Consider the following 22,834-nt stretch of genomic DNA (forward strand, 5'->3'; position numbering starts at 1 on the left):
TGTCCCCCCACTCAGCTGGGATCTCAGCTCCCCCCGTGCTCAGCGCTGCCCTTGCTGTCCCAGTGGGGGCAGGCAGGGAGCTCTCTGCTCTGGTCACAGCATCAGAGCCAGCGTGAGCCCCCTCTCCGGTGTGCAGGGGGGCGGGGAGCATCTCTCCCTCCCACTCAGCCCCAGGGGGCTGGTTATAGGTAGGCAGGTATTCTGAGCCCAGCAGCTCCTCCCCCCTGCCAGCCAGGTCATTTGCATTTTCACTGACCATTTTCGTCCTAGCCAATTGGTTTCCTGGATTTGAATTCAAACCCTCGGCCGTTACAGGAGCGGGGCCTGGATCCTGTCCCATGGGGAGACAGTCACCTCCCAACAGGGCCTCCAAGCCGATATCCAACTACCAACCAGCCCGACCCCTTCTGGGTCTGCACAGGGATCTGGGCCGTAGGCAGGGCGAGGGGCTTCACCCCAGGGATCTTTACCCAGGTCCCACAGTCCCTTAGCATCTGGGGCTGCACCACCACAGTTCTCTTTGTTCCAGGGTTTCGCCCCTGCAGGCGTGTTTTTCCACTGACCCCTGGGCAGCCCCCTATGTCTCTCTGCTTCACCATTACCAGTCCATGCTGCTGCTGCTTTTCCTGCAGCTTTTTTTTGGGCTCTTCACGGTCCTTTCGCTCTCTTGGACTCTGCTTCTATCCCATCCATCTTCAATTTTCTGATGGGGAACCCAATCGTGATGACCCTCGTCTGATTGGGGACCAGACTCCCGGGGATGCCTGACTGATGCTCCAGCTGCTCTCAGATTCTCTCATAGCCCCATCTGGGCCAGGAATCTGTTCCTCAGAGCGTCCTTTTTCTCCAACTGCACGATTAACTGTGCCTTGGTGAATTTCCCCATGCGTAACCCTTTCTTTGTGCACAGGATCACAAGGTCCTTCTTAAGGAGATGGTGATAGGCCATCACTTCACCATTCCCAAGTGGCTCAGGACTCACAGGCCTGTGTGCTCTTGGCTCCCCCATGGTTTCCGGGAAGAACCCCTGGTGTGCCAGCCCTTCTCGTGATTACCACCTCTTTGCCAGGGTCGAGCTGCAGACTCCTCCGCCCCTGGGACTGCTCCTGCAATCCCCAGGGGAACCCTGCTACTGCAAAATCCTTCTCTCTCCCAGGGTCGAGCGGCAAGCTCCTCCGCCCCTGAGACTGCTCGCTGCAGTCCTCAGGGGGACCCTGTTATTCGAACAGTCCTTCTCGCTGGTCACACACTCCCAGAGGTTAACTGCCTCCTGAAACCGTCCCTCTCTGAGCCTTCAGCACGCCTGGTCCTCATTATCCCTCCTTTGTTTTACTGCTCCCAGTCACTTACTGCAAGTAGCGCCATTCACGGGGTGCAGTACATCCCACCTCTGCCACCAGTTGTCACGGAGTCCCCGGGCGATGCTCTGGAACTGCTCCTCACCAAGCCAGTCAGGACTTTGGGGAGCCTCCTCTCCCTTGGAGCAGATTTGTTCAGGGCAAGAAGCTCACACAGCTTCACCTCCTGGGTCTCTCCTTGGAGCATTCAGCATTCTCTGCCCCTCCGTGTGCTTCCCACAGCGAGTCCACCCCAGCGGGCTCCTGGGGAAGCCACCGGGTTCTGGACCCCCACTTTGCAGTGAGCCAGACCCCCAGGTCTGCCCTCCACCCTTGACCTTCAGCTGGCACCTTTGCAGAGGAGGGGCCCTGGCCATCAGTTGCTAGGAGACAGAGTGTCAGGCATTTAGGTGCACTGGCCCTTTGCTCTGCCAGATACTTAAGAACTGCCATGGGGACACTGAGGCACTAACACAGTACTCAGAGAAACTATTAAGAACTTTCCCAGTTCGTCACAGGAGGCACAAAGGTTCTCTCTTCCTCCTGGCTGCTCTAGGCAAGGTGAGGTGGGACTCTGTTAACATGTGCCTCCTGGAGCTTCCATTTCCCTGGTGCTGCTGTTCCATGAATAGTGGTGTTGTGAGTGGGGCAGCAGGTCCTGAGTGTTGGACTCTTTCTTTTTCAGGATCCAGTGACTTTCGAGGAGGTGGCTGTGTATTTCACTAGGGAGGAATGGGCTCTTCTGGACCCTGTTCAGAGAGCCCTCTACAGGGATGTCATGCAGGAGAACTATGAGACGGTGACCTCGCTGGGTAAGGAGTCCTGTCCCCTGGGTTATTAGAAGCTGTGGGGTCTCTAAAGAACCTGAGCAGTAATAACTTTATACCTTTATTCATCATCCAAGTTTTGACAAGTTTCTTTGTCCCCCTTTTTTTCCTTATCTCCCATACACTAGCAGGCAGCAGGGAGGGTGGAGGTAATGAGAGTCGAGGAGGGAACACAAGAAGCTCCCAAGGCGCCAGGAGGTGGTGCCGGCTGCGAGTAATGGGAAGAAGCAGAGGGGAGTGTGGAGGAAGGGCACCCAGGAAGTGGGCTGGGTGGGTCATTGGGAGGGAGGACAGGTTTGGAGATCTAGAGCTGTGGGGGATCCCAGACCTTTAACCCTGAATCCCTACCCAAACCTCAGGTAAATCCTAGACTTCAGCATAACCACTCTCGCAAAGCCTCAACTTAATATAAGGCCCTGAACTGTAGCAAGCTTAGGCTACGTTTACTAAATCGTATCACTAAATTGACCACGGCTAGATCGATCTCAGAGCGTCAATCCCGGCTGTAGTGTCGACCTGCCCTTAATAACCCATTTCTTTATGCTCACCTCTTTGCCTCCACGCATGTTCCAAGCTAATAAGCAATACTCTGATCATGACATCTTTCCTCTAGCAAGTATAAAATTGCCCAGAAGATGTGACACTAGCTCATAGATCTTGACCCTGCCCTGATTTTACGAAGAGTGAGAGTTTGGAGAGAGTCTTATCCCCCCTCTCTCCATCTACAGCAGCCACAAGCTGTCTTCCCTCTAGGCTCCTTGGATCTTTGAGCCTGTCCCTCCTGAGGTTGCGTAGCCCAGTTCTTGTTTCTTACATTCTCCTTTTCCAGAAGAATTAGAGGCTGTTGCTCCTGAATGTTAGCATTTAATTCCCCAGCCTTCTCCTCACACTGCGGGAGTTTAATTCTTCCTCCCATTTCACCTGAGTCACTAGATTTCCTAATTCCCAAAATGTGCTTTTGCAATGTCAGAGCTCAGGGGTACCTAAGCCTTTGACCTGCCTCCATGGTCTGCTCAAGGAATGGCCCCTCAGGTATCAGACTTCTAGCCAGCCCCCTCTATGGATAGGGACCCACATGCCTCTCCTTTTTGACCAGTGTGTGGGGATTGCAGCTTGTCCTCCACTGTTTTTGCTGGACTAACGTCCAGTTCCTGTGCTTTGCTTTCTCTCCAGGGGCTGTGAACAGTGTGTCTGAGATAGAGGTGGGACTTTGGGTGATACTTGTATGATGCCAATACACACCTCAGTTTCCTGCTGTGATTGGTATTGCTATGATTATAAAGAGCAGGAGACGTGAGGTGTTTTGTTACGTAGCTGTCATGGGGTAATATGAATGGGTCATTTAGGACTCACTGGGAGTAACCTACATCAATCTAATACCCAACAGAGACAAGAGAATGACTGTCACCCAGGGCTTCCCAGAGGATTCAGGAGACCTGAGGTCTTCGGTGGTGTGTCCCTCTTATCCGCTCTGACACTGCAGAGCATTTTCCTCGTGTCCCCCTTACCAGCTGGAAGGAGGTTACTAGTGGAGTTCCTCAAGGATCAGTTTTGGGACCAATCTTATTTAACCTTTTTATTACTGACCTTGGCACAAAAAGTGGGAATGTGCTAATAAAGTTTGCGGATGACACGAAGCTGGGGGGTATTGCTAACACGGAGAAGGACCAGGATATCATACAGGAAGATCTGGACGACCTTGTAAACTTGAGTAATAGTAATAGGATGAAATTTAATAGTGAAAAGTGCAAGGTCATGCACTTAGGGATTAATAATAAGAAGATTAGATATACATTGGGGACGCATCAGTTGGAAGCAAGAGAGGAGGAGAAGGACCTTGGGGTATTGGTAGATCACAGGATGACTATGAGCCTCCAATGTGATATGGCCGTTAAAAAAGCTAATGCGGTTTTAGGATGCATCAGGCGAGGTATTTCTAGCAAAGATAAGGAGGTGTTAGTACCGTTATATAAGGCACTGGTGAGACCCCACCTGGAGTACTGTGTGCAGTTCTGGTCTCCCATGTTTAAGAAGGATGAATTGAAACTGGAACAGGTTCAGAGACGGGCTACTAGAATGATCCGAGGAATGGAAAACCTGTCATATGAAAGGAGACTCAAAGAGCTTGGCTTGTTTAGTCTAGCCAAAAGAAGGCTGAGGGGGATATGATTGCTCTTTATAAATATATCAGAGGGATTAATATTAGGGAGGGAGAGGAATTATTTAAGCTTAGTACCAATGTAGACACAAGAACAAATGGGTATAAACTGGACACTAGGAAGTTTAGACTTGAAATTAGACGAAGGTTTCTAACCATTAGAGGAGTGAAGTTCTGGAACAGCCTTCCAAGGGGAGTAGTGGGGGCAAAAGACATATCTGGCTTTAAGATTAAGCTTGATAAGTTTATGGAAGGGATGGTATGATGGGATAGCCTAATTTTGGCAATCGATCTTTGATTATCAGCAGATAAGTATGCCCAGTGGTCGATGATGGGATGTTGGATGGGATTGGATCTGAGTTACTGCAGAGAATTCTTTCCTGAGTGCTGGCTGATGAGTCTTGCCCACATGCTCAGGGTTTAGCTGATCGCCATATTTGGGGTCGGGAAGGAATTTTCGTCTGGGGCAGATTGGTAGAGGCCCTGGAGGTTTTTTGCCTTCCTCTGCAGCGTGAGGCATGGGTCACTTGCTGGTGGATTCTCTGCAGCTTGAGGTCTTCAAACCACAATTTGAAGACTTCAATAACTCAGGCATAGGTTAGGGGTTTGTTATAGAAGTGGATGGATAGGGTTCTGTGGCCTGCTTTGTGCAGGGGGTTGGACTAGATGATCACATTGGTCCCTTCTGACCCTAGAATCTATGAGTCTATGAGCTCTGATTCCGCAGAGCATTTGCCCTGTTTCCACGTTCCCTGTTCCTGTTCCCCCTCCTGTTTGACTCAGTTTATATAGTAATATTCTCAGCTATACCTTTGCTTAACCAATCATTGTACTGAAATTTAATTAAGCAGTCCTAACACATTGAAACATAATTCTCTAACCAACTGTATCCCACTACCTAATTAACTTACACCTAGCAAAATTAATTATACAGCAGACAAAAACAATTAGAGAACCAGACTGATTAACATTGTAAAGCGGTGGCCATAAAGATAAAAGAATACAAAAATGAGAGTTTCACAACCACAAGCATTGAGTAGTGATTTCTTGCCAAACCAGGCTGCTATCAAACTAAGTTTTCTTTAACCATCTTAAGATCTGTTTCTTTATCTGGTAGTGCTGGGCACTATCAGGACAGGATCATCTTCCTAAGAGCCCAATAGCACTTTATTTCAGTGTGACTGGTTTGGGATGTGAGGATGTGACCCTTTGCTTCCCAGCTTATGGCTGCCCCTGCTGCTTAGCCAAAGGCCTTAGCCTAAGGACAAGGCCTCAGACTGTCACGGTAAGAGAAGGCCCTTACAAATACAGACAGTGATTTTGATTCTTTGTTTTCATACTCCTGTAAGTAGCTAAGTGATAAAAGTACCCCTAAGTTCTTAAACTATAGGCTTTACAGGCAGGCCTGAATATCTCTATTTTAACAGTGGGTTCTGTCCCTTATCCCATTCTGTGCCTGTCTTGTGTATTTAGATTGTAAATTCTTCAGGGCATGGGCCATCTACTATTCTGTGTTTGTACTTGTCCTAGCACAATGGGGACCCACTGTTAGTTGCTCCTTAGCACTAATGTAATGAATATGATTTATAATCATAATAACTCTCCTGCCTCTTTGAGCCAAGGAAGCTAGCCTTGGGATATTACTGCTTAACAATGAGCTGGGGGTTAAAACCATGGACTATTCTTTGTGACAAGTATCCCACAAATTCTACTGACCTCCCTGGTTTTCTTTGCCTGCAGTAGGGTTTCCAGTTTCCAAACCTGATATGATCTCCCAGGTGGAACGAGGGGAAGAGCCGTGGGTCCCAGACCTCCAGGGCTGTGAGAAAGAAGTGCTTCCAAGAGCTGCCTGCTCAGGTGAGGACTTTGGTTAAACTAACTCAACAACTGTGTGGGAATGCAGGAAACATTTGGGGTGCCCCACAAAGACCCTGTGAGCTCTCCATGTTCAGGATTGTTCCCTGCAGATGTGAAATCATAATGGCAGATGTCACTCATGGCTTCCCTCCTATTCTGACTAACAACTGACAGCAGGTCGCTCCGCGATCTCACTTTCCTCTGAGTGTTCTCGTGAGATGCAGACCAAAACTGATCCCTTCCTCTCTCCTCTGGGGAAGGTTTTGGGGAAAATCAGCTCCTGATAGGTTTGATCTCTCCCACACACATTTTGGATTGTTCATCCCTTTTTTCCATTCCTCTCTCTGAGATTTTCTTTCTTTCCGGTGCAGGTAGTGACCTGTGTCTGGATTCTCTCTGTCTCCCATCAGGTGATGGGATGGTGAGTGAGAATGAGGAGGAGAAACCCCATCAGGAAAATGCTGAGCGAAGAGAAGTACATGGAATATTATCAGGAAGATCCAAAGAGAATGTTTCCAGGAGTTGTGCACTCCCAGAAAAACCAGAAGCCTGTGAGACTCAGGGGAGGCCAGAGGGAAACTTGAGTAGCCTCTCAGACCTTATAACAAGCGGCAGAATCAACTTGGAAGAGACACGCTACAGGTGCCATGAGTGTGGGAAAAGCTTCAATTGGAGCTCTGCCCTTGTCAGACATCGCAGAATCCACACAGGAGAGACGCCTTATACTTGCACTGAGTGTGGGAAAAGCTTCAGTCAGAGCTCAGACCTTATCACGCATCAGAGAATCCACACGGGAGAGAAGCCTTACACATGCACTGAGTGTGGGAAAAGCTTTAACTGGAGCTCTACCCTGAATGCACATCGTAGAATCCACACAGGAGAGACGCCCTACACATGCTCTGAGTGTGGAAAAAACTTTAGTTGGCGCTCAGACCTTATCAAACATCAGAGAATCCACACTGGAGAGACGCCCTACACATGCTCAGAGTGCGGGAAAAGCTTTAGTTGGAGCTCATACCTTATCAGACATCAGAGAATCCACACGGGAGAGAAGCCTTACACATGCTCAGAGTGCGGGAAAAGCTTCAATTGGAACTCTACCCTTGTCAGACATCGTAGAATTCACACAGGAGAGACACCCTATACATGCGCTGAGTGTGGGAAAAGCTTCAGTCAGCGTTCAAACCTTATCACACATCAGAGAATCCACACAAGGGAGATGCCCTACACATGCTCTGAGTGCGGGCAAAGCTTCAATCAGCGCTCAAGGCTCATTAGACATCAGAAAATGCACAGAAGAGAGAATTGTAATAAATCCCTTGACTAGTGTTGACAAAAACGAATTTTTTTAAAAAAATCACATTAGCTAATTCGCACATAGTGATTTTTGCATCGTCTTCACCGTGGTGTCTCAGCTCCACCAGATAAGATGCCGCCTTCTGCCTTTTGCAGCTCATCCTTCTTTGGGGTCAGTCCTATGATCTTTTCTATCAACTCCTTTCCTTTTGTGTCATAGGAATGTGTGTCCCTCCAGCCAGGAATGTTCATGAGTTCCAAGTTGGGGAGAGAGGTTTGATCCCAACAAGCTACACTGAGGCAAAAACTACCTGTGCCTTCCATCCACTAGGACTGTACATGGTGTTAGCTGCTCAAGTTAGTGATCTTGGTGTAAAAAGTTGTAGTGCAGATGCAGCCCAGGTGCAGTGGTTGGCATTAGCTTTCCCCTTGACCTGACCTAAACTCCATCACTTTTCCTAGTCTAAACTAACCCTGAGCATCACGGTTATCCTGTTCCCCCATTTCAAAGCAATTCTTAGTCATCGAGTTCTCCCTTGGGGAACAAATTGTTTCATTCCCATTTGTTCTGATGTTGCTTCAGGTTGTGCTGGAGAGCAGATATTTTCATTATTATTTTCCGCACTTAAAATGTATTGAACTATAACAAAGAGCAGGAAGAGGGCAGGGATAGGGAAAAAAAGTCATTTCCTCCTCTGTAACAACAGACATAGTTAGGGTAAGTCAGAGGGAGTCCCTTATTCCCCATCACTGTCCTCCTTCAATCCGTGCTAGAACCTCAGAATCCTTTTCCTTTCCCCAGTTGTGGGATGGGAGACTTCCAAAAGTGCTCCCTGTGCTATAGCACATGGCTAAGCTCAGTGAATAAACCCCAAATCTCCCCTGAGCTTTGCTTTTTGAATTCTGTATTTCCGATTGCTTCAAGCCTGGGAATTGTGATTATTAACCAGTTTCTCTAGCATTGTTCCTACCACTGTTTCTGTAACATTGTTTTTTATGGGACAGGGTTGTTATTCCTTTGACTAACCCCAACCTGGAAGGCCAGGGTGTCTGTTTTCTCTGGCCCCTCCCCACAGACAAATCTGACAGGGTTGAGCCTGCCTGGAGCAAACAAAAAGCCCCACTGGTCACACACACGAAGCAGATAGACATACACAAGACACAGAAGAAACTGAATAATTTGAGCTATCAACATTTCCAGTTTCCCACAGCATGTTAGTTCTGAAGCTTGTTTTAATTTCTTTTTTTTCTTAGAACCAGAACTGGGGAAAGAGAACACTGGAGTGAGTGGAATTACAGCAGGAAAGGATAAGTCTCATGATTCGTCACTAACCAAAGGCTTTGTAAACAGAGCGATAATGTTACTGAATGGTCTGGCTAACCCTGCAGTTAGAAATAATCAGCTCTATGGGTGGTAAATTGACAGGCTTTGCTGCTGAACATGAAATAGCAGCTGTTGAAAGGTAATATGCTTCTATTTCAATGCCTCTGGAAGTACAGAAAACAATGATCTGTGTTAAAGGCAAGTTGCCATTTCTCAGTGCCCCAATTTCTATTGTGTGTGTACAGGAAGGTTTGAATGTGTAGCAGGTAGTTTGATAAAGCTTAGCTATTTTATGTATGTAACAGACTCCTGGCCACCTCCAGCAGAGGTTTCAGTCACGTACTATGGCAACTTACTGAATGTCACGCAAATTAGTCCATTCCTCCCCATAGTCAGTCTCTGACCGGAATGTTAGAATGAGGCAGAGAACTGGGAAAGTATCGCAGTAGGAATACATTAAAAAGTGGGATTAATCAGAGCTGGGATGCAGACAGAGCCTGTTCTACAGCTGGTGAAGTGCTAGGGACACACTCCCACTAGTGCAGGCTCTGAAATAATGGCAGAAGCAGATCGAAGAGAGTGAGCTCATGTGCGAGCTATGGGCAGCTGCCCTGTCAGTGCACCACTCACCTGGCAGGTGTTGCACAAAACGCAGCACTTCCCCTCTGGAAGAGAAACACCTCTCCCCGCTGCCACCACTTCATTATACCATCCATGAGGCTGTTTGTCCTGCAGGACTTTGATCTCTTTGGGTGGTCCATGGTGAATCATAAAAGAGCAGGAGTCATCCCAATGGAAATCTCTTCACTTCTTTCTTAGTGTTACCTTCTTAGCCCTGGCTTTGGAGAAGACATTAGCCTTATCCTGTCTTGATTTTAGGTAGGATTTTGATCACCTTCTGGGGCTTGGCAGCTTACAACTTTTGAGGGCTTTTCTCTGCCTTTTTGGTCCCTGCTGCAGTCAGTACATGCTAGACATGGGCATGGTGACTTTCCTGAGGATCTTGACAGCTTTAGCCAGCTTCTTGGGGGCTATTTTCCTGCTCACAGCCACTGTCATCTTCTCATGCCTTGTTCTGGAGGCCCAGCTGCTGGTTGAATGGGAAGGAGCCAAAGTGCCGGTGACTTTATCCTGCACCTAGTTGCCTTTGCTCATCAGACTCCTGAACTCCAACTGGATGTGGCTCTTGTTCTTCTGCAGAGCATAGCCATGGAGAAGAGGGATCTGCAAATGTACATTCATACATCCTTTGTTTAATGGATGAAAACATAAACTCTACACTTAGAGGATTGGAACTGCTTTCAGCTGATGGTCAGGGTTGCTAGGTTTTTATGCATTTGGACAGTGAAATGTTGAGTGTTTGCATTCATTTCAAGCATCCCCGTATAGTGGAGCTCCTGAACATAATGGAGAATGGAAATGAAAATGTTTTCCCTTTTTTCAAAAATAAAAATAAGAAAATAAGAGGCTTATTAGAGGGCACTTGGATTTGAAGCAAGGACCCCTTGATCTTCAGTCAAACACTCTACCACTGAGCTTTACCCCAATGAGAGCAGATACTTTCCCCATTGTAACTGAAGCATATCAGTGATTCCAATAGCAGGGGCAGGTTCTCTCTGGGGCACAGAGATATTTCGGGGAGCTGGTGGCTCCTTTCTTTCCTCACTCTGGATTAAACTCAGTTTTTTATTCCATGGTACATGTTTATGGAATAACAACAGCAGTTTGAAGAAAGAGGAGAGTAACTATCTCATTCTCAGAGCTGCTGAAGGTGGCCACGTCCCCTCTGTCTGACCATTGCCATTGCAGGAGAGAAGGTTTCAATGGAATTGAACGCCCTGGCTCAAACTAGAGACACGGAAAGGTTTTGCTGTTCGTTGAACAGCAAAGGAAATTGTGTCGGTATGGGAAACTGAGGAGGGACATGAAATTCCCACAGGGTGGCGCAATGCCCTAATCCAGACCTGCACAACTCGTAAAGCGGCAAGGGCCACATTACTCTAAAGTAAACAACTGAGGGCCAAAACCCCCTTTGCCTGTGATGAGTGGCTCATACTGCAGTCTGCCCCAGTGAATGAGGGCTAGATGGAGACTGGGCAGTAGCTAAGACTGAGGTGAAGTGGGAATAGTGAGTGGAGGTTCCCCTGGGATGGGGAGAACCGTAACTGTAGGGGTACTGCCAGGTTAAATGGGGCACCGGGGTCCTGGGAGGGACAGGGGGCCAGCTGCAGTGAGGCAGATCACTGGCCTGCGGTGGGCGCTCTGATGTCTGGAGAGCTAATTCCCAAGATGATCAGCAGGAGGTGCCTCCAGGTGAGTCTGCCCCTGCTTACATTGGGGAAGAATGAACATGGTTTTTGTAAAGGAAAATCATGCCTCACAAATCTACTATAAAAGCAGCAAAGAATCCTGTGGCACCTTATAGACTAACAGACGTTTTGGAGCATGAGCTTTCGTGGGTGAATACCCACTTCCTCAGATGCATGTGGCATGCATCTGAGGAAGTGGGTATTCACCCACGAAAGCTCATGCTCCAAAACGTCTGTTAGTCTATAAGGTGCCACAGGATTCTTTGCTGCTTTTACAGATCCAGACTAACATGGCTACCCTCTGATACAAATCTACTATAATTCTTTGAGAGAGTCAACAAGCATGTGGATAAAGGTGATCCCGTAGATGTAATATACTTAAATTTTCAGAAAACCTTTGACAAGGTCTCTCCTCAAAGGCTCTGAAGCAAAATGGGATAAGATGGAAGGTCCTCTCTGGGGTAGGTATGGTTTTTTAGTGATGAGAATCCAGTACATTTTATCAGGCAGAAAATCTCCTCAGTGCTGGTCTAGCCTCATTTGACAAGCATAAGTGGCATGTAGGAGAAGAACTTTTGCTAGATACATTGGTGGTATAGTAGTGAGCATAGCTCCCTTCCATGCACTTGACCTGGGTTTAATTCCCAGCCAATGCAGTGATGTGAGGTTTTCTCCTCTGGGAATTGGTTTAATTTCTGTCACATTGTATCAGTTTAGTGATGGAATGAGAGGATCAGTGTCCCAAATCCTAGCAGGTCATTAAACACCCAGTGGAGGAAGAAAGGGGCGAGACTATGCAATGAGCTGTTGGAGTCATCCTGGTATTACAATGTTCAGTTTATTTCTTAAAAAAATTCCCTTTACTTCCCTCTCCCTTTTAGACTCAGAGCGTTTAAGGTCAGAAGGGACCTGTGTGATCATCTAGTCCGACCTGCTGCACCTTGCAGACCAAAAGACCCCACCAACCCACTCCTGTAAGAGACCCTGGAGGGGAGGCAGCTCTGTGCACTGCCCCTACCCCAGGCAGTGCATGGAGGCCCTCTGCTCCCCTCTCCCCATGGGTGTGCAGAGATGTACCAGCAGCACTGAGGTGGCTCCCTGCCCACTCTGCCTCCATCCCTCCGTGACACTCCCAGAAGTGGCTGGCATGTCCCAGCATCCCTTGGGGCGGGGGGAGTGTCTCCATGTGCTGCCTCTGCCCCGAGTACCAACTCCACAGCTCCCATTGGCCAGGAACTGCAGCCAATGGGAGCTCTGGGGGCAGCGCCTGCAGGCAGCGGCACATGGAGACCCCCCCTGGCCCCGCCCACCTAGGAGCTGCTGCCGCAGGGTTGTGTGTATCGGTCACTTTGGGAGATGCAGTGCGCGGGGTAAGTGCCACCCCTCCTGCACCTCAACCCCCTCCCCCAGCACAGAGCCCGCACCCCACACCCAAATCTCCTCCCAGAGCTTTTCTTGTTTTCCTTTCACCCACAACCGTCCTTCCTCTCCTGGGCTGCAAGTAGCCACCCCTGGGAAGCCAAAAGGCAGGCACAGGATTCTGCCTCCCACCAGCCAACCGTGCCACCCCAGGCTTTGCAGAACAAATGGTGGTGCTCTACTAACCCCACTTAGCCGCACTGAGGCGCTTAGCTTCTGCCCTGCCTTCCTCAGCTCGACTTTCCTCTTTTGCCCCATTCCTGCCTCACTTCCTCCTTTGGAAAATCACGCAGAGGAGGCCAGCAGGAAGAGCCGGCCGCCATAGGCCAACATCCCAGGGCAGAGGAGACCAAGCCACAAGGCTTCAAAAGGTGACAGGCCCAGATCTTCTAGCTTTCCCCTGCTGATGCTAAGGCATTTTCTCAGCTCATTCACCACCCTCTGTCATGCAGAGGTTGGGGTTACTGCAGGTTTTACCTGAAATTGGGCCAACTAGTAAGTGTAGGGAGAACTAATGACCCACCAGAGTTTGGCAGAAAGCAGCACATTTATTATATTGATAGATAGCTAAGTTCAAAAGAAGGGGGATGGGGTGTCACACTCACATACTCACGCTCCCAGGACTGGTTCGGCACTGGAGGTGTCAGGATTCTGCAAGGTAAGTGTCCCACAGCGCAGTGATGGACAGTGTGATGAAGGTAAGTCTTCCTGAGGCACAATGAAATGCAACGTGGCGAGCCACTGGCCAGGAGGTCCGGGCGAAGGACATTCACTGGAGGTACAAGCTTGTGAGTGACTCCTGAGCACAGGGCCCCTTCCCCTTTTAAGGGCCTGCGCCTCATGGCCTGCGACTAGAGATGACTTGGCTGCATCTGGTTGGTCACACTGCACCTTGGGCAGTGTCCATGCTCTGGGGGTGTGAGTGCTGCCTAATTAGAGTCCCAGACACCTTGTCTACCTGGGAGCTCTTCTGCTCTTCAACCAGCCCCTTCATCCCACAAGCATTCCAGGAGGGTGCGGGAGGGGGAAAGCCACTTCACAAGCATTCAGAGAGGGAGAGGAGACAAAAGTGGGAGGGAGGGGAAGTATAACAGACCTTTTGAGCACAAAAATCACTGCTGCTCCTACAACAGCAGGGACAGGCAAGTAGGAGCTGGGAAAATTAAGCCATCATGTTTCTGCCTGGTTTTGAACCAGGGACCTTTTGCGTGTAAGGCAAATGTGATAACCACTACACTACAGAAACTCTGTCAGAGAGCTTTGCCCCTCTCTTCATAAGAACATAAGGGTGGCCATATTGGGTCAGACCAAAAGTCCATCCAGCCCAGTATCCTGTCTGCCAACAGCAACCAATGCCAGGTGCCCCAGAGGGAGTGAACCTAACAGGCAATGATCAAGTGATCTCTCTCCTGCCATCCATCTCCACCCTCTGACAAACAGAGGCTAGGGATACTATTCCTTAAACATCCTAGCTAATAGCCATTCATGGACTTAATCTCCATTAATTTATATGCAAAAGGAACAGGAGTACTTGTGGAACCTCAGTGACTAACAAATTTATTTGAGTGTAAGCTCTCCTGGGATAAAACCCACTTCATCAGATGCATGCAGTAGAAAATACAGTAGGAGGATATATAGATAGATAGATAGATATAGATATAGATATATATAGAGAGAGATATATATAGATATATAGATATATACATACACACACACACACACAAACAGAACATGAAAAAATGGGTATTGTCATACACAGTATAACAAGAGTGATCAGTTAAGGTGAGCTATTATCAGCAGGAGAAAAAATCTTGTGTAGTGATAATCAGGATGGCCCATTTCCAACAGTTTTCAGGAAGGTGTGAGTAACAGTAGGGGGACAAATAAACAGGGGGAAATAGTTTTACTTTGCGTAATGACCCATCAACTCCCAGTCTTTATTCAAGCCTAATTTCATGGTGTCCAGTTTGCAAATTAATTCCAATTCAGCAGTCTCTCGTGGGAGCCTGTTTTTGAAGGTTTTTTGTTGTAATACTGCGACTTTTAGGTCTGTAAATGAGTGACCAGGGAAACTGAAGTGTTCTCCAACAGGTTTTTGAATGTTATAATTCTTCATGTTTGATTTGTGTCCATTTATTCTTTTATGTAGAGACTGTCTGGTTTGGCCAATGTACATGGCAGAGGGGCATTGCTGGCACATGATGGTATATATAACATTTGGAGATGTGCAGGTGAATGAGCCTCTGATAGTGTGGCTGATGTGATTAGGTTCTATGATGGTGTTCTCTGAATAGATACGTGGACAGAGTTGACAATGAGCTTTGTTGCAAGGATAGGTTCCTGGGTTAGTGTTTGTGTCGTGTGGTTGCTGGTAAGTATTTGCTTCAGGTTGGGGAGCTGTCTGTAAGCAAGGACTGTCCTGTCTCCCAAGATCTGTGATAGTGAGAGATCATCCTTCAGGATAGGTTGTAGATCCTTGATGATGTGCTGGAGAGGATTTAGTTGGGGGCTGAAAGTGATGGTTAGTGGCATTCTGTAACTTGCTTGTTGGGCCTGTCCTGTAGTAGGTGACTTCTGGGTACTCTTCTGGCACTGTCAATCTATTTCTTCACTTCAGCAGGTGGGTATTATAGTTGTAAGAACGCTTGATAGAGATCTTGTAGGTGTTTGTCTCTGCCTGAGGGGTTGGAGCAAATGCTGTTATATTTTAGAGCTTGGCTGTAGACGATGGATGGTGTGGTGTGGTCTCGGTTAAAGCTGGAGGCATGTAGGTAAGTATAGCGGTCAGTAGGTTTCCAGTATAGGGTGGTGTTTATGTGACCATTGCTTACTAGCACTGTAGTGTCCGGGAAGTGGATCTGTTGTGTGGACTGGTCCAGGCTGAGGCTGATGGTGGGATGGAAATTGTTGAAATCACGGTGGAATTCCTCAAGGGTTTTCTTTTCCATGAGACCAGATGATGAAGATGTCATAAGTTAGCACAAGTCGAGTAGGGGCATTAGGGAACCAGAGCTGAGGAAGCGTTGTTGTAAGCCAGCCATAAAAATGTTGGCATCCTGTGGGGCCATGTGAGTACCCATAGCAGTGCCGCTGACTTGAAGGTTTACATTGTCCCCAAATGTGAAATAGTTATGTGTGAGGACAAAGTCACAACGTTCAGCCACCCGGTTTGCTGTGACATTATCGGGGATACTGTTCCTTATGGCTTGTAGTCCATCTTTGTGTGGAATGTTGGTGTAGAGGACTTCTACCTCCACAGTGGCCAGGATGGTGTTTTCTGCAGGGTCACCAATGGATTGTAGTTTCTTCAGGAAGTCACTGGCTCTTGAAGATAGCTGGGAGAGTTGGTAGCATAGGGCCTGAGGAGGGAGTCTGCATAGCCAGGCAATCCTGCTGTCAGGGTGCCATTGCCTGAGATGATGGGGCGTCCTGGATTTCCAGGTTTATGGATCTTGGTTGGCAGATAGAATAACCCTGGTTGGGGTTCTAGACTATCTTATTGCCAAGGGACGGAGAAACTTGACCAACAGCAGGGAGTGAAGAACACCTCCCTAGTGTGGGGGTGACAGTGCCTCCAAGGTCCTGACATCCTAGCACTTTACACACCGTCCTGGAGCCTCCCAAAGCCCCAGGACTGAGACCCCCCACTCTACTGATGAGAAACAGGCCTGGGGAGGGGAAGCTACTGGCTCAGAGTCACATCAAGTGTCAGAAGTATGGATGGGACCCCATAGTCCTTCTTTCCAGGCCCCTTCGCTAACCACTGCTGCACACTCCCTCCCACAGCAGGCAATTACAAGCAGGCCCTCATGGTCACTCTCCCTGCCTTTGAGAGGGAGTGTGCTCCGCTGCAGCGACTGGACCAGGGGATTGGGAGTCAGGACTCATGAGTTCCATTGCTGGATTTCCTATTGGTTCCACTGCAGGTTCTTTTCCTTTTCCTGGGGGACTTTGGGCAAGTTGCTCCCCCCTCTAGGGCTCTGTCCCCAGCCGTCAAATGGGGATTTCATACTTTCCCGCTATTGGAAAGTGCTGGGAGAATCCCCCAGCAAAAGCTGCTCTGACAGTGCTAAGCAGCATCTGACCATTGAAGTTTGGAGCGCACTGCCCAGGAGGAGTATTTGGCTCTAGGGTTTCACTTCAGCCCAGTCTAGAGAGAGGGGCCCAGCTATGAAGTTTGGCTCAAGAAGACCAACTCTCCAATTTGTTAAGGGCGTTTTGAATTCCAGTCCTGCTCTCCAAAGTGCTTGATGTCAGTTGTAAATATTAGAAGCATGCTCTCCACTGCATTTTCCAAATCATTCATGAAAATATTGAATAGTACCGGACCGCGGATTGACCTCTGCTGGACCCACTAGGTACACCCTCTCCATTGGACAAACAAACATGGAGAAGGGCTCCTGGAGTCCGGGCTTTCAACCAGCTCTGCACCCACATTACACTGATTGCAGCTGGACTGCATTTCCCTCGTTTGCTTGTGAGAATGTCCTACGGGACTGTGTCAAAAGCCTTAGTAACACCAAGCTATATCCCATCTACTGTTTACCCACCTCCACCAGGCCCGGAACCCTGCCAAAGAAGGAAAGAGGATTGGTTTGGAATGATTTGTTCTTGACTAATCCATGCTCACTAATCCTAAGAACCAAATTATCCTGTAGGTGCTACAGACAAATGGATTGTTTAAGAATGTATTGCAGGATCTCTCCAGCTATGGAAGTGAGGCTAGCTAGACTGTAAGTCCCAGGGGTCTCTTTGTTCCCCTTTGAAAGACAGGTCCTGTCTTGTTCATGGATGGGAAGATGTTCTTTTTCAGTGATTTCAGACGAGAACTGGGGCACAACACTTGGTTTGTTAAGGCCACAAAAACGGAGGCAGGAACCTCTTCTCTCCTCCTAGCAAAGAATCCCGGGTACCTAAAAGACAGGGACTCACATCCTTGAGTGGGCTTCAAAAAAGGCAGTGGTTAAAAAGTTTGGCCCCGACCATTTCTTGTTTCCGCAGACTAGACATTTTAGCAAACTTTAGAATTCCTTGGTGCTAAAACACCGTGACACTCCCCTTTCTCCTTCACAGAGGACTTTAACGCCCCTTATCTCACCGAGCCTCACGACCGCCCAGAGCTGGAGAATTGTCCCTGTTCCCATTGGACAGATGGTTAGGAGCCTGAGGTGCAGAGAAAGGAAGTGTCCTGTAACCAGATAGATCAGATTGAACAGGTTTCAAACCTCCAGGAGCCTCTTACCTTCTAAAGAGGGATGGCTGTTTTCTAGTAAAATCACTAAAAGGGAAGGAGAAAATTTGAAAGAGGTTCCTCCTGGCGCTCATGTCCGTGAACCCGAATACTCTGTCAGTCCTCAAGGAGAGACCTGGAGAAGGAGACTTGCTGAAGCAAAGCCAAAGACGTCTCTGAGGTTTCCCTGGCCTCTCGCCCCTGTCCTGACTGGATCATGTCAGCACCTCTCTGTGAGGTCACCACCCCCCATCACCTTGGACCAATAGTCTGAGGTCCTGCAAAAGGCCTTTGTGATGTCACTGCCACACCCCTCCCTTGCTGTGCCAATATCCTGCCCCTGGCCAGGCCCTTTGGAGGTTTGAGCTACTCCCTGTGGTCACCCCACTCAAGGAGCGTTCATTCTAGGCAGCAAGCTGGCTAGACAGGAAAACTTCAGATGCTGCTCCCAGTGCTACACTCAGTGTTTCAGAAATTAGTCGACTTTCTGGCCAGAAGAGACCATTAGAGCAGCTAATCTGACCCCCTGCATATCACAGGCCTCCTACATGTCACAATAGCTACTTTTGGGGGAAAGGCATCTAGTCTTCATTGAATGACATCAGGGAATGAGAATCCACCACTTTCCTTGGTAGCTTGTTCCTGTGGTGAATCATCCTCGCTGTTGACTATTTGGGGCTTAGTTGTAACATGAATTTGTCTCTTTTCACCTTCCAATCATTGGGTCTTGTTATGTCTTTCTCTGCTCGATTAAAGAGCCCTTTAACACCCAATCTTTTTTCTCCATTAAGGCACTTCAACACTTCAGTGAAGTCACCTTTCAATCTTCTTTTGATAAGCTAAACAGGTGGAGCTCTTTCAATAGCTCACTAGAAGGCATTTTTCTCCAGTCCTCAGAATATTTTGGTGGCTTTTTGCTGCCCTAGCTCCAATTTCACAACATCTGTTTCAAATGAGGACACCAAAACTGGAGACAGTATTATCATGTCTTGCTACAAAACCTATCCCAGAGTTTGGAACTCCCTACCCCGTCACTTTCCCCCACCCATGGAAAATCTATATATTCTATTGTAATCAATTAACAGTGTCTCTGAGCCTAATAAGCAAGGTGACACTCTGCCAGTGCGGTGTGTAATAAACTCCTATTCTTGCCCTCTACACGGTGGAGATTTATGTCCTTCACAGACACCTGCTGAATAAAGAGGAGATTCAGCATCCAGCTTGGCTGAATGTGTCTGCTCTCCCCACAGCTTGGTGATCTTGTGAGGAAATGGAGAAGACTGCCTTTGCCTAGCTGTACATTGCTTGCAAAAGAAACAAGTCTTTTTGGTGGCAAGTGTTGAAAGGAGCCATTAGGCAAATGTTGGAGACAGGAAAAATGTCCCCCAACTCAACTGGCGTCTGTGGATGCTGAAGTCACAACACAAAGTGCTAAACAGTATATGAGCACGAGCTGGTGTCAGAAGAGTCTCTACCAAAGCCTTTTCCACCAGCAGGGGCCTCTCTGTGTGCAGAACTCCTGGTAGTGTGATGGCTGCAGGCAGTGGAGAACTCTATTTTGGCATCTCTTTGTCAGTAAACATCTACAGAGGCTGTTTAAAGGTCTCTAGATAGTGATCTTTGGGAAGAGCTGGCTGAAGTGTCTTCTTAGTAACCAGGAGATCCTGGCTTGGCCTGCCAATTCTTCCTTGCAAGTCTTGAGGGGAGTGTCTGTAGTTTGGAATTTGCAGGTGTTGTCCTGGACCATCAAATGGAACAGTTGCAAACACATTCACAAGTTAGGCACCATGGCTTAGCTGGCTAAAGCACCTGTCTAGTAAACAGGAGATCCTGGGTTCAACTCCCAGTGGTGCCTTGCTCTATGGCTTTTGTCTCCTCTGCTCACATTTTCCTGTCTCTTTCTAGGAAACAGAAGAGACCTCCCTTGGTATCCAAGTCATTGCTTGCTAAGGATAAGGCTTCTTTGGAGAGAAACATTGGAAAGAATCAAATCACAAGCCTGGAGTTGATGAAAAGGCTGCTGTGACTGGTATTGGCATGGTGGTTGCTTTGACTGCAATTGCTGCAACATAAAAGCCTGCACCACACGTCCTTGTGATTCGCTGGGGATGTCCACACACAGATGTCATGTCGTCTTCCTTTTGATTGTCACTGATGAAAAATGGAGCAGTTGGGAGAAAAGTCCCAGAGGCACCTGCCAGGTAAAGTGGAGGTTAGAGATGCAGCACCCAGTGGTGCCTTGCCAAATGTGTCCACTCCTCCCACTTTTTGGTCAATCTTTTGAGGAAGCAGAGAAGACTGCCTCTGCCTTGCAATGCAAATGCTTGTAAAAGAAATTGGTCGTTTTTTCTGACAAGTGTTGGAAGGAGGCACCTAAGAAACGTGGAGACAAGGAAAAGGTCATCGTAAATCAACTCGCATCCATGGCTCTTGAGGCCATAACGCAGAGCACTGTACGACCACAACTGGGGGCAGAAGGGGCTTTTTCAAAGGCATTTTCCACTAGCAGGGTCTTCTCTGTACGCAGAATTTCTGATAGTTTGATGTCTGCTGGCACTGGAGATCACTATTTTGGCATCTCTCTCTCTGTCTCAGTGAGCATCCGCTGTGGTTGTTGAAAGTCTGTGATGGGATCTCCGGGATGCAACCTGAACAGTGGGACCCCTGAGCCCTTTGTCCCACCACCTGGACTCCCTCTCACACATGTGATGCTGAGACAAGCTGTGAATCTCTGCCAGATATTGCACTTACACAGACATCCGTAGGTAGGGACACAGCCAACTGAATTACATGAATGCTTCTGCAGCCACTCATAACACTAATGATAGAGAGTCGCCCCCCCACAGCTCTGCAGCCTTGCACCCCTGGATCATACCATCTTGCCTTAATCAGAAGCCTGATCAGTGTGAGTTTGTAACGCAGGGTACACCCCTCCCTCCCTGTGAATAGTACATGAAGCAGCCTTGTAATGGAGCTGAGATTTCCCAAGAACTTCAAGCAAAATACACCAGCTTAAGTATAGCATAAAACAGATTTATTAACTACAGAAAGATGGAGTTTTAAGGATTATAAGTGGTAGGAATAAAAGATCAAAGTAAGTTACCATGGAAATTAAAGATACATTCACAATCTAAACTTTACACGTGATTACACTAGGCTGTAGTTAGGTTATGCACACAGGAAGGCTTAATGCTCGAGCTGCTGCACATGCTGGGCAGGCTTAAGGTCGGGCTCCCCATGGCAGGAGAGAAGAAGAAGACTCGGCCCCTGGAGGGGCAGGCTGGGGCTTCCTGGATCCCATTTGCTCACAGCCAGGGCCCTGCCCCCACTCCCAAGTCGTCCATGGTGCCCCCAGATCGGCCAGAATGGAGCAGCGGTTTTCACTGCACTATGTCCACTTATCGCTTGCAGGCAACTCCCAGACTCACCACAGCCCACCATCTCGGCCAGAAAGGAGCCCACTCAGCCTCACCACTGCTGCTTTTCCTTCCCCCCAGAACCCTGCTTCTCCTGGGCTGCAAGGAGCCATCCCTGGGATGCCAACAGGCAGCCACAGGGGTCTATCTCCCAGCAGCCAATCGCACCTCCATGGGTTCAGCCCTCAGAAAGGCAGGTGGGAGTTTCCTGGATCCCAGTTCCTCACAGCCAGCCCAGCCTCCACCTTTCACCCAGAACCCCCCTTCTTCTCCAGGGCTGCAAGTAGCCATCCCTGGGAAGCCAAGAGAAAAGGCACAGGATTCTGCCTCCCAGCAGCCAACAACACCTCCCCAGGCTTTGCAGAATGAATGATAGTGCTCTACTAACCCCACTTAGCCACAATGATGTGCTTAGTTTCTGTCCTGCCTTTCTCAGCTTGACTTTCCTCTTTTGCCCCATTCCTGCCTCACTTCCTCCTATGGCATGTCACGCAAAGGAGGCCAGCAGGAAGAGCCGGCATCCACCAGCCAATCTCCAAGGGCAGAGGAGGCCAAACCACAAGTATCTGAAAAGTAACATGCCTCACTTCTCTACCAAGGTGCTTTCTCCACTGCTGTCAGCACCTTCTGTCATGCAGGCGTTGGAGTTATCCCAGGGACAGGCCAGTGGCAGAAGGAGAAGCACCTTCCTGAACAGCAAGGGGATCTGGGAAAAGGAAACCAGCATGTTTCTGCCTGGCTTTGAACCAAGGACCTTTTGCGTGTTAGGCAAATGTGATAACCACTACACTACAGAAACTCCATCTGCTTGGCTGTTGCTCACCCTGCCACAGACCGATGGACAAACCTAGAGAAAGTGGTGGCAGCCCTTCGATAGGTCAGCTGGCAGAGCAGAGGACTGGAGCCAGCACTCAGGAAGTCGTCCTTACCTCGCCCGTGTGACTCCAGCTTGAGGGAGAGCTTCTTTTTCTTCCCCTTGCTGACAAAGAGCAAGAGAAGAATGAAAGGTCAGGTGGGCAAACTCGGTGCAGATGCCCATGCTGTCTTTTCCTCCTGCATAGCCTGAAATGAGGGACTCGTGGCAGTTAAAGGCCCTGCTGCACTCTCAGAAAACATCCCACCCCTGCACAAAGGGGGATAGAAGAGCCTGTTAGTCTAGCACGCTCCCAACTGAACTACTTCAGCAGCTGCTAGGTTTCTTTTTGGCCTATTACTTTTCTGTCTGGGATGTTGTTGTCAGCTGTGGCACAGAAAAAGGACGTCACTGCGAGTGACCCGTGAGGACAAGATTCACTTTTGCCTTCTTTGTTCGGCTTTACTTGCTTCCTCACCCTATTCCTGCCTTAGTTCCTGTGTTACCTGAAGGCGACGGGGGCCCAGCAGTATGAGGAGGAAGTTGGGCAGGTAGACCCTGGTGGAAAAAGTCCTGCCACCACTTGCCACCCCACTCTCTTCTCCCAGCTTCACATATTGGCCACCAGGGACTTGGTGCCCAGCAGCGCAACGGAAGGCAGCAGACAGACCCACCCTCGCCTTGAAGCTCCAGCTCATTCAACCACATCTTCAGTCGCTGATGGCCAATGAGAGAGCGACATCACTTGCTATTTTAGCACTTGAAAATGCCATTGGCCAATCTTTGGATCTCTTTAATGCTGCGCTTC

General features: G+C 48.6%; 1 protein-coding gene, 1 long non-coding RNA gene and 3 other non-coding genes across 5 annotated transcripts in view; 3 read left to right on the forward strand and 2 right to left on the reverse strand.

Moving 5' to 3' along the window:
- Positions 1 to 7,184, forward strand: part of LOC115644173 (zinc finger protein 679-like) — a 43,073-nt gene extending 35,889 nt beyond the window's left edge. Inside the window, exons 3-6 of the mRNA XM_030548288.1 lie at positions 2,023 to 2,149; positions 6,063 to 6,179; positions 6,551 to 7,064; positions 7,166 to 7,184. Coding sequence (XP_030404148.1) covers positions 2,023 to 2,149; positions 6,063 to 6,179; positions 6,551 to 7,064; positions 7,166 to 7,184 — 777 coding nt within the window. The remainder of the gene's footprint in view (positions 1 to 2,022; positions 2,150 to 6,062; positions 6,180 to 6,550; positions 7,065 to 7,165) is intronic.
- Positions 7,185 to 7,240: 56 nt separating this feature from the next.
- Positions 7,241 to 10,493, forward strand: LOC115644180. Its single transcript, XR_003998442.1, has 2 exons — positions 7,241 to 7,647; positions 8,730 to 10,493. It is a non-coding gene; the product is annotated as an uncharacterized LOC115644180 (long non-coding RNA).
- A 3,207-nt stretch (positions 10,494 to 13,700) lies between these two features.
- On the reverse strand, positions 13,701 to 13,773 carry TRNAV-UAC. The gene has a single exon. It is a non-coding gene; the product is annotated as a tRNA-Val (tRNA).
- Positions 13,774 to 19,538: 5,765 nt separating this feature from the next.
- On the forward strand, positions 19,539 to 19,612 carry TRNAT-AGU. The gene has a single exon. It is a non-coding gene; the product is annotated as a tRNA-Thr (tRNA).
- A 2,287-nt stretch (positions 19,613 to 21,899) lies between these two features.
- TRNAV-AAC lies at positions 21,900 to 21,972 on the reverse strand. The gene has a single exon. It is a non-coding gene; the product is annotated as a tRNA-Val (tRNA).
- Between the last annotated feature and the right edge of the window lie 862 nt (positions 21,973 to 22,834).

Source organism: Gopherus evgoodei, unplaced genomic scaffold (genome assembly GCF_007399415.2).
Source record: "Gopherus evgoodei ecotype Sinaloan lineage unplaced genomic scaffold, rGopEvg1_v1.p scaffold_94_arrow_ctg1, whole genome shotgun sequence".
In the NCBI taxonomy this organism is placed as follows: domain Eukaryota; kingdom Metazoa; phylum Chordata; order Testudines; family Testudinidae; genus Gopherus; species Gopherus evgoodei.